Source organism: Equus quagga, chromosome 22, assembly GCF_021613505.1.
Source record: "Equus quagga isolate Etosha38 chromosome 22, UCLA_HA_Equagga_1.0, whole genome shotgun sequence".
In the NCBI taxonomy this organism is placed as follows: domain Eukaryota; kingdom Metazoa; phylum Chordata; class Mammalia; order Perissodactyla; family Equidae; genus Equus; species Equus quagga.
The window spans coordinates 37,007,106-37,019,687 of record NC_060288.1 but is presented as its reverse complement, the minus strand read 5'-3'; the positions used below and the strand labels follow the sequence as shown (position 1 = coordinate 37,019,687).

Below are 12,582 nucleotides of genomic sequence, written 5' to 3'. Positions count from 1 at the left end.
TTTGCCCGACCTTGCCTCTAAATGTCTAGTGTTATTTATTAAAGAGATTTTGGTACCAGGAGTGCTCTCGGTATTGGCTTAATACTGGAAATAGAGATGAACTTTTACCTATAACATACCTTTTTGACAATAACCTTTATTTGCGCATCCTTAAAAGCGTGTCGCGAGATGGATAGATAGACAGATCAGATCCCGAAGAAGCTTGCCTCTGCCTCCTGTCCTGCAGCGTAATCTTAGGAACGACAGGAACAGAGGCTGTGGAATCTGCCTGGAAGGAGCCCTCTGTGAGGCAGAGCAGTAAGCAGACCCCCCGAGGGTGAGGCCCACGGGGGACGACGTCAGGCCGAGGGGCTGCCCACCCTCCTCAGCAAGGTCTGCTCTGAAGTTGTGGAGAGTTCCCCTAACGGATGCTGCCCTGTGGTGTTTAATCAGGGCCAGGGCATCCCTAGTCAGCAGCTGCCTGTCAGCAGTTGTGACATGAACATGACAGGAGAGCTGGCTGCAGTTTGAACCAAATTAAAATTCCCTTTCCAACCCTGTGGCCCTCGACGGAGCCCAGAGTCTTATTTGATGAGGCTCAGTTTGCTTTAGAAAACTTCAGACCAGAGTGTGTTTCTGCTCCTTGAGCTGTAGCATTCTTGGATGCTCCCACCTCCCACAGTGAGTGCGCAGAGGGACACGTTCCTGCCGAGGATAAGGCTTTATTTAAGCTGAAGTGTTTCTCCCCCTGCCCCGTTCTCATTAATACAGTGGTTCACGCTACTGCACGAACACGTAGGTGGGATCACGGTTTGCTGAGTGACTCAGTGATCCCTCCATTGGGGGAGATTGGGACTCTGTGGCCCTTGGATGTCACAGCATTTCTTTTTTTGGGGGAAAGAAAACACGGAGCCATCTTTAAATTTGTTTCTTGTGAGGAGTCTGTTATGGTCTCACTGATGCTGACAGTATGAGAGATGAAAATAGTAGAGGGGGCGACCACAGCCCCACTCGCCAGCTCACCACCTGCCAGGCCCCATGGGAAGAGAGACCTGTCCCGTCCCGTGGCCCCCCCCAGGGCCTGGGCCTCAGGGCAGCTGCGTCGCCTCCGCGCTGGGCTAGCCTGTGCTCTGTGTCCCCACCACGCAGCTCCCGTGGCTGGAGACCCCGCTTGGCTTGTGAATGGCCGCCTGACAGATCATCTCCCGAGCTCAGAGGGGGTCGGGGGGACTCGGGGACAGGAGCCTGGGGCCCTGGGACTTCCTTCTGCCATAGCCCCTCCTGGCAGCCCCTCCTGGTGGCCCCTCGGCCAGAACACCCCGCCCCCTGAGTCCTCCACATGCAGAGGTTTACCCCTCACAAGACGAGCAAGGACCCCACAGAGCATTGGCCCCACATGCACAGGGTCTGCTGCCTTTAAGGGCTGTGCAACTCCCGTTTGGGATCCTGGGGATTTCTTTTTGTAGTAACTGCATTTTCGTGTGGTTGTAGAATCTTAGACACTCACTCAGTCCTTTGAGGACTGAAATCAATTCATAAAGGGAATCAATTCATGAGTGAAGTCAGTTCATCACTGCCTGGCGCTCAGAGGCGGCTCTTAAAGCATCGAGTGAAAACCAGATCGCAGGTTCCAGTTCAGAAACGAGCCGCCACAGCCTGTAATGCAGACGATGGAAGTGTGTGTTTGAGGCTCTGTCAGGTGTAGACAGTGTCTGAGGCAGGTTCCAGCGCACCGTGGCGGGGAGCGGGGCTGGCACGGCCCTGACCCCGAGTGAGCGAGCGCCCTTTCCCCGCAGCAGTGCGAGGAGTCGAGCCCGGACCGTACCACACTCTACAGCCTCATGATGAAGCCCATCCAGAGGTTCCCGCACTTCATCCTGCTGCTCCAGGTACGCGCGTCTGCTCGGTTCCCTGGGGCCATCACCCGCTTTCCCCCGGCCCTTTGGAAATGCGGCTGCTTGTCCATTCTCCAGCGCCTCCTCTGGTCCGTTGCCGGCTCTCAGGCCTCCACGTCTCCCCCCATCACAGACCATCAGGGCCAGGGTGGGGGCTCTGCCGGGAGGCTGACCTGCTGGATGTGGCTGGGGACCTTCCCCCAGGGGTCCTCATTCAGTTCAGTGTGACGCCGACGACCGGGGATAGCGTCAGAACCCACAAGTTGGAGGGCTCCATCCCGTGAGAGGGCCCCGCCTCAGACACACCCCTTTACCCACACTTCTGTCCGGCTTGGCTCCCCAGTTGGGGTTCCCTCAGGCTCAGGAATTTGCTAGAGCGGCTCACTGGACTGGGGAAGGCACTTTCCTTACTGGGCTACGGGTGCCTGCTAAAGGATGCGCTCTGGAACGTCCCTGGGGAGATGCACAGAGCGCGGTGTGGGGAGGGCACGGAGCTTCCACGGCCTCTCTGGGCGCCACCCTCCCCGCACCGCCACCTGCTCACCAAGCGGGACGCTCTCTGGACTGTCCTTTCGGGTTTTCCAGGAGGGTCCACTGCCGGGCATGGTTGATCACATCGTTGCCTGCCAGTGATTGAACTCAGCCCCTTGTTCCTCACCCCTCCCCAGTGGTGGGGGTGGGGCTGGAAGTTCCAGCCCTCCACTCACGTGGTGGATTCCTGGCCACAGCCCCCATCCTCCAAGACTCACCCCGTTAGCATGAACTCAGGCCTGGTGGAGAGGGGCTCCTCTTACCTCTGAGACTAAGGAATTCCAAGGGTTTGAGGAGCTCTGTTCCGGGCACCTGAACTCATGCTCGGGGTGGGGGTGGGGGTTGGCTGGACTTGGCTCCCGGCCGGCAGGCAGATAACAGCCCCCTTGTTGGAATCCAGGTCCTGGTCTGGAGTCAGCTGCCTGGATGGGAGCGGCAGGCTCAGGAAGCTGAGAGTGAAGTTAAACTATGTCAGTCGTTAATTCAGTCGACAAACTGTCCCAGGACTGGGAGGCATAGCCTGGAGAAGAGACTTTCCCAGAGATCCTACATTTTTTTTAAACTAGGAATTCTCGATTAGAGACGTTTGTTGTTTGAAAAGCGGTAAGACTGGTTTTGAGTGCAGGCATCGAGTGTCACATCCCGTGTGAGGCATGGTTTGCCCCCTGGCTCGAAGACCCCTCGTCTGCCTCTTAGCTGCAGGCCTGCTCTTAGCTGACTGGAGTGCTGGCAGGTGATGGCCTGTCCTGTGTCTGGCTCGCGGGACGGCCCAGCTCGCTTTTCTCATCAGATCAGAGGACTTTGACTGTTAAAATGATCAAAGGTTTGCAGTGACGTCCTCCTGGAAATAAACTGGCACTTGGGAAATTGTGTGAAGTCCCTTTCCCTTGAGATTTCAGTTTCTTTTGTAACCCACCAAATCTCTGTGAAACATGCACTTTTTGAGTAAAGTAGTCAGAAAGTATGGAAAAAGGATACACATGAAAATGTTAATACTCACCATTTCTCTGGTGAGCTCATAGGTCATTTTTCATTGTATTCTCTTTTCTCACCCCTTTTCTGATGTATGTCCAGTTAACCTGTATTAGGGTGTTAATAACAAAAGCTGTCTTTTTCCTAAAGTCAAAATATCCAGAAAATGTGTGTTATTCCCTCAATTAACAAGTATTGACCAAGCTCTGGCCACGTGCAGGACGCTCGGCTTCTAGGGAGCCATCAACGACAGGAGGGACAGGCCTCGCATCACGGAGGCCGTCGTTTGGTTGGGAGGAAAGACCTCAGGAAGCCAGTTAGATAGTCATTTCTTTCACTGTGAGTGGGCTAAGTCTCACAAGGGCACGCCCCCAGGTGCCAAGAGATCTCATCCCTTGGGGACCGAGAACAGAGACAGAATGGCCTTGTCAATGGCACAGCGTGAGTTCAGATGCAGACCTGGCCATGGGCACCCGCATGCTGGGGTTGCTCTGGTTCCCATCGTGCCCGGCAGCTGCTACAAGTCCTGACTGTGAGAGCACAGATAGTGTCGGGTTTTCACGTCTCCCCTGAGTACTTTTTATTTTTAGTTTATTAAAATTGGATATGATTTTTAATCTAGCTTGTTAGCTTTTGTTTAATGTTAGTAAATAACAGCAAACTTTGGCCCAGATATTTTTGCAAAATATATCCTTTTAGACAGAAAGGATGGGAGGGCTCTTGGAGAGAGAAGAGAAGTGGAGGCCGCGAGGGAGCTTGGCCCGGGTTGGTCCCTGGGGTCATTCTGAAGAGCGGGGGCGTCGTCTGCAGTGCACACAGCCCCGGGGTGAATCGTGCTGGCTTCCAGAGGGCCCCGGAGGGAGGTGGTGCTGCCCCTTTTATGGGCAGGAAACGGGTTTACGGGGGCACTGGGGGGACGCAGTGCAGGGACAAGAGGGTCCTCCTGGGTCTCTGTCTCTGAGTCCACCTGGCGCTTCCCAACCCCTGAGGGCGCCGAGGGCCCTGGGACGGACAGACGCGGCTGATGCGAGGTCGAGGACCAAGCTGTTGGACACGCGTTGCCTGTCTGTTATGAGGTTCAGAACTTAGAGCTTTGTTCTCGGAAGCACCTAACGCTCTTTCCTTTTTTCTTTCTTTTTATTTACCTCTAGATACTTAAATTCACCGAGGAGGAATAGATAAAAATTCTTACACTCCAAATTCCATTTAGAACAGATTCAAGGATTTGGATTTAAGAACCATTTCCACCAAAAAAGATGCAGCTTGGGGCCAGCCCTGGGGTGTAGTGGTTAAGTTCACGCGCTCTGCTTCCGTGCCCGGGCTTCACAGGTTTGGACCCCTGGTGCGGACCTGCACACCACGCATGGAGCCACACTGTGGTGGCATCGCACAGAAAATAGAGGAAGCCTGGCACAGATGTTAGCTCCATGACAGTCTTCCTCAACCAAAAAAAGAAAACCACAAGGTTTCTCTTGGGGTTCTCAGGTCAGGTCCTACATGGTTCTCCCTTCCTCCCTCCCGACCCCTGAACTCCTGTGAGTCCCCACATAGGACGCATTGCTCCCCCAAAGCAGAAAACCGTCTTCCGCTCGACCTGACGGTGCAGCCCAGAAACCAGGCTGGGGGTCCCGGGTCGTGTGAGCAGGTTTCTCTCGCGGGCACAGCCCTTAGGCGTTTTTGGCCACGTGCAGTCCATTCATTGCGGGGGTGGCTCACCCAGGGTGGGTGCAGGTTACCCTGTTCCTCTGGGAAATGGGCAATTGGAGTCAGAGACAGTGCAGTTTCTATGCCTGAGGTAGTTATGAGGCTGTGCCCAGGACCCTGTCTCCCAGCTCAGGATGCCGGCTTGGGTTTGGGACAGCAGACAGGACAGGCTGGCAGCCACGGGCAAGCGCTCACCCTCCCTCCTGAGTTCTGCTGTGGTCCGTGTGCCCTGAGGGTGGTGGTGGAGGGGATGGCACCGAGGGGCCAGCGTGCCCTTCCTTCCTTGGGCCCATCGGGCACGCTCCTGCCTCTCCTTGGCTCTGCCCTCTGTCCTGACCACATCTGATCCTCGTCAGCTCTTCTCTGGCCTTATTACTTATCGTCGCTGTGACCCCACAGCTGTTCCCTGGAACTCGAGATGAAACTGACTTGCCCCTGGCTTTTCTGGGCCTGCTGGTTTCCACGTGTGGTCCAGAAAGTATTGTCTTCCTTTGCCCCAGCTGCCACCGTGTCTTGCGTGTTGTACCAAAGTAAGTACCAATCTGGTAACAACGACAGCAAGCTCCCCTTTTGTCGCTCCGTGCCTTCCCCCTTGAGTCAGCGGCTCCTCCCGCAGGTCTGCTGTGCTGCCTGGCTTTCAGGCGTGCGAGGCTCGTCCTGTTGATGGTGTTCTGACACCCATGTGCGCCCTCCCAGTGCGCGACCTGGGTGCCAGCATTGGTTTTCAGGTTATTCATTTTTGCCGTGATAGGATTTGATGCGATTCATAGAGAAACAAACATGGAACAGTATGTACTGTTCATCCAAACCGGAAACGTTTCCTCATCTGTGCAGTGTTTGTTGTCTTCTGATCAAACAAACCAACAGGTTTAAAAAGACCCGGGCCTGTTGAATTCGGGTGCTGCTCCAGCCCCTGAGGATGGGATGGGTGGGCAAGACGAGGAGCCCTCTTAGTTCTGAGCAGGGGTGTTTCACAGTCAGGGTCTCCCTCCTTCAAGTGTCAACACGCGGTCTGCATGAGCAGGGTGAACACTGTAAGGTGCAAAATCGAGGAGACGAAAATAGTGCCTGTCACTTAGATGTCACTCTTGAAGGTTTGTTAGTGTTGGACACACGCGATGTCGTTTTACTGGGAACCATATCGTCGCTCCGGGCCGTGCCACTTCCCTGCTCCACCTCAGGCCTCCCTGACTCTTCAGAGATGCTCGGAGAGGTGCCGGGGAGGGGGCATCCCACAGGGATCCCTCTGCATGGGCTGCAGCTGTGGGGGCAGCAGCTGGCCCAGCACACACGCCCCACGTGTCCCATTTGGAGACTGGCCTGTTGATGAAGTAGCTGGACCCACCTCTGGGGCCCGGGTCCATGAGGCTGACTCACGTTGAGAAAAAGTCTCGTCATTATCTTGAGGATAGTTACAGAGAGGAAAGCATTTGAAGATTGTGGCATGTTGGTATTTATAGGGTGGTTTATTGGAAATGCTATTTTTTCCCGTTAGCAATGCCATTTCATACATCAGTTTTTTTTTTTTTTTTTGCAAAGGAGTTGTTCAAATATTCAGCCAAATCGTGATTTCCCAGTGCTTGTGTCCTTCTTCCCCAGAAGCAGCTGATGTCACAGCTGTCCCCAGTCGCCAGCTTGGGAGGCATGCAGTGTTGGGTTGGAAGTGTGGATGCGACGCCCGGCTGCTTCCCCCGACACCAGCCGTCACCCTTGTCCCGTTTTACTTGTTTCCCCAAAAGGACATGTTGAAGAATACATCCAAAGGACATCCTGACAGGCTGCCCCTTCAGATGGCGCTGACGGAGCTGGAGACGCTTGCGGAGAAATTAAATGAAAGGAAAAGAGATGCTGACCAGCGCTGTGAGATTAAGCAGATCGCGAAAGCCGTGAACGAGAGATACCTGAACAAGGTGGAGAGATGTCACCAACTCTATGCTGACATTACTTTCGCTTTGTACTAATCAGCACCGTTCTGTCATCCATTTATTACTAGTCTTCCGGAACCTTTGGAATAACCCACTTGGCCCAGAGTTCCTAACTGGTGGGTGATGGAGATCCTCAGGCAGGTCGCGAACCCAGGGAGTTGTGCACAAAGCCTCCCTAGTCAGTGTGTGTGCGTTTTCTCAGGAAAGGGGGTCACAGACCCATTAGGTCCTCAGATGGATCCAGGACCCCAGAAAGGTTAAGAGCAACTCCTTTGGCTTAATTTTACCTTCAAAATGCAGTATTTCGTTTCAGATGTTCGTAGTTAAAGAATTAAATATTTACACACATTTTTATTTGTAATCATCTATGCATGGATTTAGCCGTATTTGTCAGGAAAAAGTGATGCAAAATGCAGGATGAAAGCAGTTCCTTAAAAACTGTATTTCAGCTTTACATTTACAAAATCATTTTCCCTTAGCAATCATCTGATTTCGTGTAGGCTTTACCGTATTTATTTAAGGCCCTGGTCCACAGGAAGAGGTTAATTGATAATGAGCTGTGTTAAATAATTACATATATTCATTGTTGCTAAAATCACCTTTTGTTTTTGTCAGTAGAGGTGATTTCCTACCATATAGTAACATTCAGTAATTTAACTATAAGAACTTTATAGTAATAACATCTTAAACAGCAGGATTTCCCTGATTCTACATATGATTTATATAGGAATTTTTACAAACAGAAAATTGCATTGTGATATTCTCGACATGGTTCATGTTGTTTAAAATCATGCTTCCCATGAATGTTTGAAAGCATGTGGGACAGTGAGCTCAGGGGCGTACGAAGAGGCAGCGATGCGTCACTTACTGTGACATCATGGTACATCACATGGTAATGTGCACCCACGTTATTGATTACTCGCCTGAGCACGTCCGGGAAAGGTCATCAGTGAGGTCAGCCAGCCCGTGCAGGTTTAGAGTCAGGAGGCAGTAGAGACCATCTGGGCTACATAGAAACTGTTGTAAGTCTTTCTTCTCTATGACTTACATCATTTTACGAATTAATACAAAGTTTCTTTCCAAAGAACCAAGGGTATTTTGTTTGGCTCAGTGAGATAAAATATGTCATACCAGATGAAGTTAAGATGTTTACTTAATTATGCCATCCTTTGGGGAAAGTAAATTTACAAAATAAGTGCTTTGGCTTATAAATATCCCCAGTTGATACAATGCTATAAACCACAGAACGGTTGGGCTGTGGGATGACCGTCTGTGAGGGGGGAGCATGTTCAGAGAGGTCACTGAAAGAGAAGGAAAGTGTGGAATGACAGGTCAAGGCAAGTGAAGCCAACCTCTCTTAGCTACGGTCGTGTTTACAAGGGGACCTTAGGTTCCTCGCTCTGTTTAAGATACAACTGCAAACACTGTAACACGCGTACTTTTTAACAAGCCGCTCTGAACTCTGTATCATGGGTACAGGAAGCGGGAGTGGGAGGGCGTGGGTTCTCTTTAAAGGAAAATGTCTGTAGAGCTTCAACACTGTATGCTCACATGTTTTGCAAGACTTTTTCCTCGTCCTTTTTCTTTTTCTGATCAACTTGATTGTGATAACTGTGTCAAGCGTTACTTTGAATATTCAGCTTCTCAGCAGTGGAAATCGATACCTCGTTCGATCTGACGATATGATAGAAACAGTTTACAACGACAGAGGAGAGATTGTTAAAACCAAAGAACGCCGGATCTTCATGCTGAACGACGTGCTGATGTGCGCCACGGTCAGTGCCCGGTAAGGATCTTGCCTTTGTGATTATATGCGATCTGTGTCTCAGATGAGCGAGTGACTTCACTAATTTTCTCATTCAGACTCAGCTGATATCTGTGCACGACTTGGTCCTACGATTAAGGGATACCTTATACTAAACAAGCTTTTTTTGTTGTTGTTGAGGAAGACCGGCCCTGAGCTAACATCCATGCGCATGTTCCTCTACTTTATATGTGGGATGGCTGCCACAGCGTGGCTTGATAAGCGGTGCCATGTCCACACCTGGGATCCAAACCAGTGAACCCCGGGCCACCGAAGTGGAGCACGAGAACTTAACCTCTGCGCCACCAGGCCAGCCCCTAAACAAGCTTATTTTTAAATGAGTTCAGCATAAGTTGCCAAGACCCTGCGGGTAGAAATTAGGGACTTGTATGTATATTTTCTCTTTAAACAAGGCTGATGTTGGAACTGGAAGCTGAATTGAGATTCTTTTATAACCCTCCCAAATCATTCTACAGCATTTGTTTTTGTTGTTGTTCAAGTTCCTTCTCGTTAGCTGCTTCTCTATAAATATATTTTTGATAAATTTGTTCTTATATTTTGGGTACAGTCATATGTAGTGTAAAGCAAGAAAATGAGTAAATAGCACTTTATCAGTTGTTACACTTAAAATCATTTTACATCAGAATTGTTCTCCAATGCAGAGAATATTGTAGTTGGTTGAGGATATTTGAGAACTTCAGAGGTCTTCACATACAGGCTGATTGTAAGGGAATTGGTGTAAAATTGAATATAATGCTCTTGGTGCTAAATGAGTAACAAGCTGCAGCAGTGTCCTGGAGCCAGCTCATAGTGGCTTTCAGGGGTCGGTGGTTAAATTTTCAGGAGTTTTGGGAGCAGGTTGCTAAACCATTGGTAGCTTGAAATGATCCACAGTGGGAGTATGTACACCATGGAAATTGGCCAACATGATGAATCAGGGTCCTCTCCTCCAGTGGGAGCCAGTTGTTAACCATTTACCAGCACAGCACTAATCAGCGTCACGTGGGTCCGGCGCCCTGCCCTCCGCCACGCTGGAGTCCCTGCAGGGAGGCCGAGTGGATGGATGTGTGAGAGCTCACACTGGGCACTGGACTTCTTACAGCCGAGTTCCAGCTCCCCCTCCTAGCCCAGTCTCCCTAAACCTCAGGCTCCTCATCTGTAAACTAGGGATGACGATCGATCGTAACATGAGGACGATGACGATCTCTGGGGCTCCCGTGGGGGCTGAGCAAGAACGTGCACTGGAGCTGCAGGCCCAGCATCCGGCCCGGAGGACTGCCCAGTGAATGTCGCTCTTCTCACTGGTCCGCGTCACTCACTTTGTGGCAGCTACAGATTCAGTCTGGAAAATGTACCAGAATTAACAACCCCCCTTTTGTAAAGGATCCTGTTAGATTCTTATCGATGGCCCAGCCCTTATCCTTGAATTAGCCGTTGCCACACTGGGACGTCTGGATGCCCGTGTTGGGCACGCTGCGGTCCCACGTGTAGGAGTGGAAGCCAGTTGCTCTCGCGCTTTGGAGATGAGCCGACTCAGTGAAGCTGTGGAAGGGCCTGACTTTGGTGTGCTGGCTTTGACTGCTCTCGAGAGGTTTTTAGAATAAGTATCATGAATAAGACCTTTCTATCCTGTTTCTCCCGTATTATGGGATGCTTCCTGCAATATGGAGACTAAGAACTTAGCACGATGGTTTCCAGGCTCAGCTGTCCAAGAGACGTCCCCTGTCCTGTTAGCTCTCCCTGCGCTGACTCTGGACGGTGCCCTGCAGCCCGCATGCCCCCACCTGCCTCGGGAACAACAGAGATGGAAGACAAGATGCTGTGTGTTCATTGCAATGGCTGGTAGACAGCAGAGTTCTCTGCACTGTAGGAGTATCTTCTGGAATGTTCTTTTTCCCCTTTGTGATCGACCTTTGTCTGAATATAGCAAGAGGACTGACCACCACACAGGTCACTGCTGTGTCTGGGCCGGCGGCCCACGTGTGCGCTGCACCAGAGGCCCCTGTCTGAAGTGTGGCCAAGTGGCCAAGTGTCAACTTGGTTCTTCTGAAACTTCACTTAGTTTTAGAATTCTCAGGCTGATAGAAATGATGTCCTCTCAAGATGGATAAAAACGGATACCTTGGAAGTCAGCTGTGTTTACTACCGGAGTTTTCCTTAAAATAACGCCCTGCCCTCTGGGGCGGGTCCCATGTTCTGACAACTGCTTTACAAAGTGCGGTAAAGAGGAGCAGTTCGTTCCCACCAATGTGTCAGCAGCCTGAGATTTTCAGCGACGCTCCCCGAAGGTGACGAAGTGAGGACCCATTTTGGTTTTAGGCTAAAATGTTAAAAATAGCCTCCAAGGACCCCTGCGTAGCCTCTGAGGACATCAAGCTCCCAAACCTTTATAGGATTGAAGATTTTAGATTCAAACAGGAGGAATGGAAATTTTGGTACAAATTCGTGGGTATCTCCATTTTTTTAAATTATTATTTAAGGCACACTCTAATTCACGGAATACAGAATCAATTTTACTTCTTACTCAGTGTCTGATTGTGTTTCCTCCTCCTCTTCCCATGGGGTTTAGAGGTTGAAATGGAGACTGAAATCCTCTGATAATGGAGGGAGGCTGTGTAGCCTGGGTATAAATTGTCTCCCCATCCGTGAAGTATTTCAGTTTAAAACATAGCATCTGGCGTTTTTTTCATTCCTGTCTACATTTTGATTTTTAAAAATATATCTTGAAGAAAAGCAAAATGTGTTCATCACCAGAAGTAAGAATAACGATTGCTCTGGACAGGTGGGGTTTTCCTGGGCACGTGGAGGGCTGGGGGTGCTGATCTGCGTGGCCGTCCCACTGATGTTTGTATTAGCATCTCCCACCTGACTGGTCCAGGTGTGTTCTGTGTGTTTCTCTGCATGTATGCATTCCATTTTATGATGAAAGAAGAAAATCTATATGGGTCATGGGATTTTTAAATGTTATTTCTACATACTCAATAAGTATTTTAATCATGGAGTAAAATGCTGTGATTTAATTTTATTAAAATGGTTATATTATAACCAAGAGTACAGAAGAGATTTTAGAGTCTCTAACACATATGAAACAATTAGAGAAGATGTCTATCCACATGGGAGGTGTTCCCTGTTAGTAGCGTTCGCCCAAACGCTCAAGCATCTTTGCTCAGCCACCAGGAAGCATTCACCTTGTCCCCTTTACGCTGTTGTGGAAACCTTGAGGCTTTCTGGGAGATGCGCCTTTCACATTCTCCCGTGTTTTCTGCATTAGACAACGGAAAGTCCTCCCCTCTCATCTAATTGGAGGCCTCATTATGGAACCAAATACTAACTATTGGCAAGCAAGTCAGAAGCACTATGATTCAACAGCTCAAATGTTTCTCACTTGAACATCTAAGGAATAAAAATTTCATGACTTCTTCATAAAATAAAAATTTCTGGTTGTTTCAGCACCTCGCACGACAGCAATGCTGTAATATCAACCAGCCAAAGGTATTTATTGAAGTGGAGTGTTCCTCTTGGACACGTGGAGGTCATCGAGTACGGCAGTAAGGACGGTGCAGGAGAAAACAGCAGGTGTCCGCCGGTGCACCCGCCCGAGAGCCTGGCCGTGGTGGCCAATGCCAAGCCGAGTAAGTGACGCCTTTATCAGCGTGCTCGCAAGTCGTGGGGCTGGTGTGAGCTCTGGCGAGACTAGACTCGCATTCCTCAGCCTCACTGCTTCAGGAGACAAGGGTGAAAGGTGGATCTGCTGGGTAGTCCAGGCTTTGGC

General features: G+C 50.3%; 1 protein-coding gene across 6 annotated transcripts in view; it reads left to right on the top strand.

Moving 5' to 3' along the window:
* ARHGEF10 (Rho guanine nucleotide exchange factor 10) overlaps nt 1–12,582 on the top strand; it is a 130,592-nt gene that overhangs the window by 64,717 nt on the left and 53,293 nt on the right. For 5 of the 6 annotated variants that reach the window (XM_046648440.1, XM_046648442.1, XM_046648444.1 and 2 more), the window contains 4 exons: nt 1,776–1,868; nt 6,821–6,991; nt 8,647–8,792; nt 12,261–12,442. In XM_046648440.1, coding sequence (XP_046504396.1) covers nt 1,776–1,868; nt 6,821–6,991; nt 8,647–8,792; nt 12,261–12,442 — 592 coding nt within the window. The remainder of the gene's footprint in view (nt 1–1,775; nt 1,869–6,820; nt 6,992–8,646; nt 8,793–12,260; nt 12,443–12,582) is intronic. The other variant, XM_046648443.1, reaches the window with a different exon arrangement.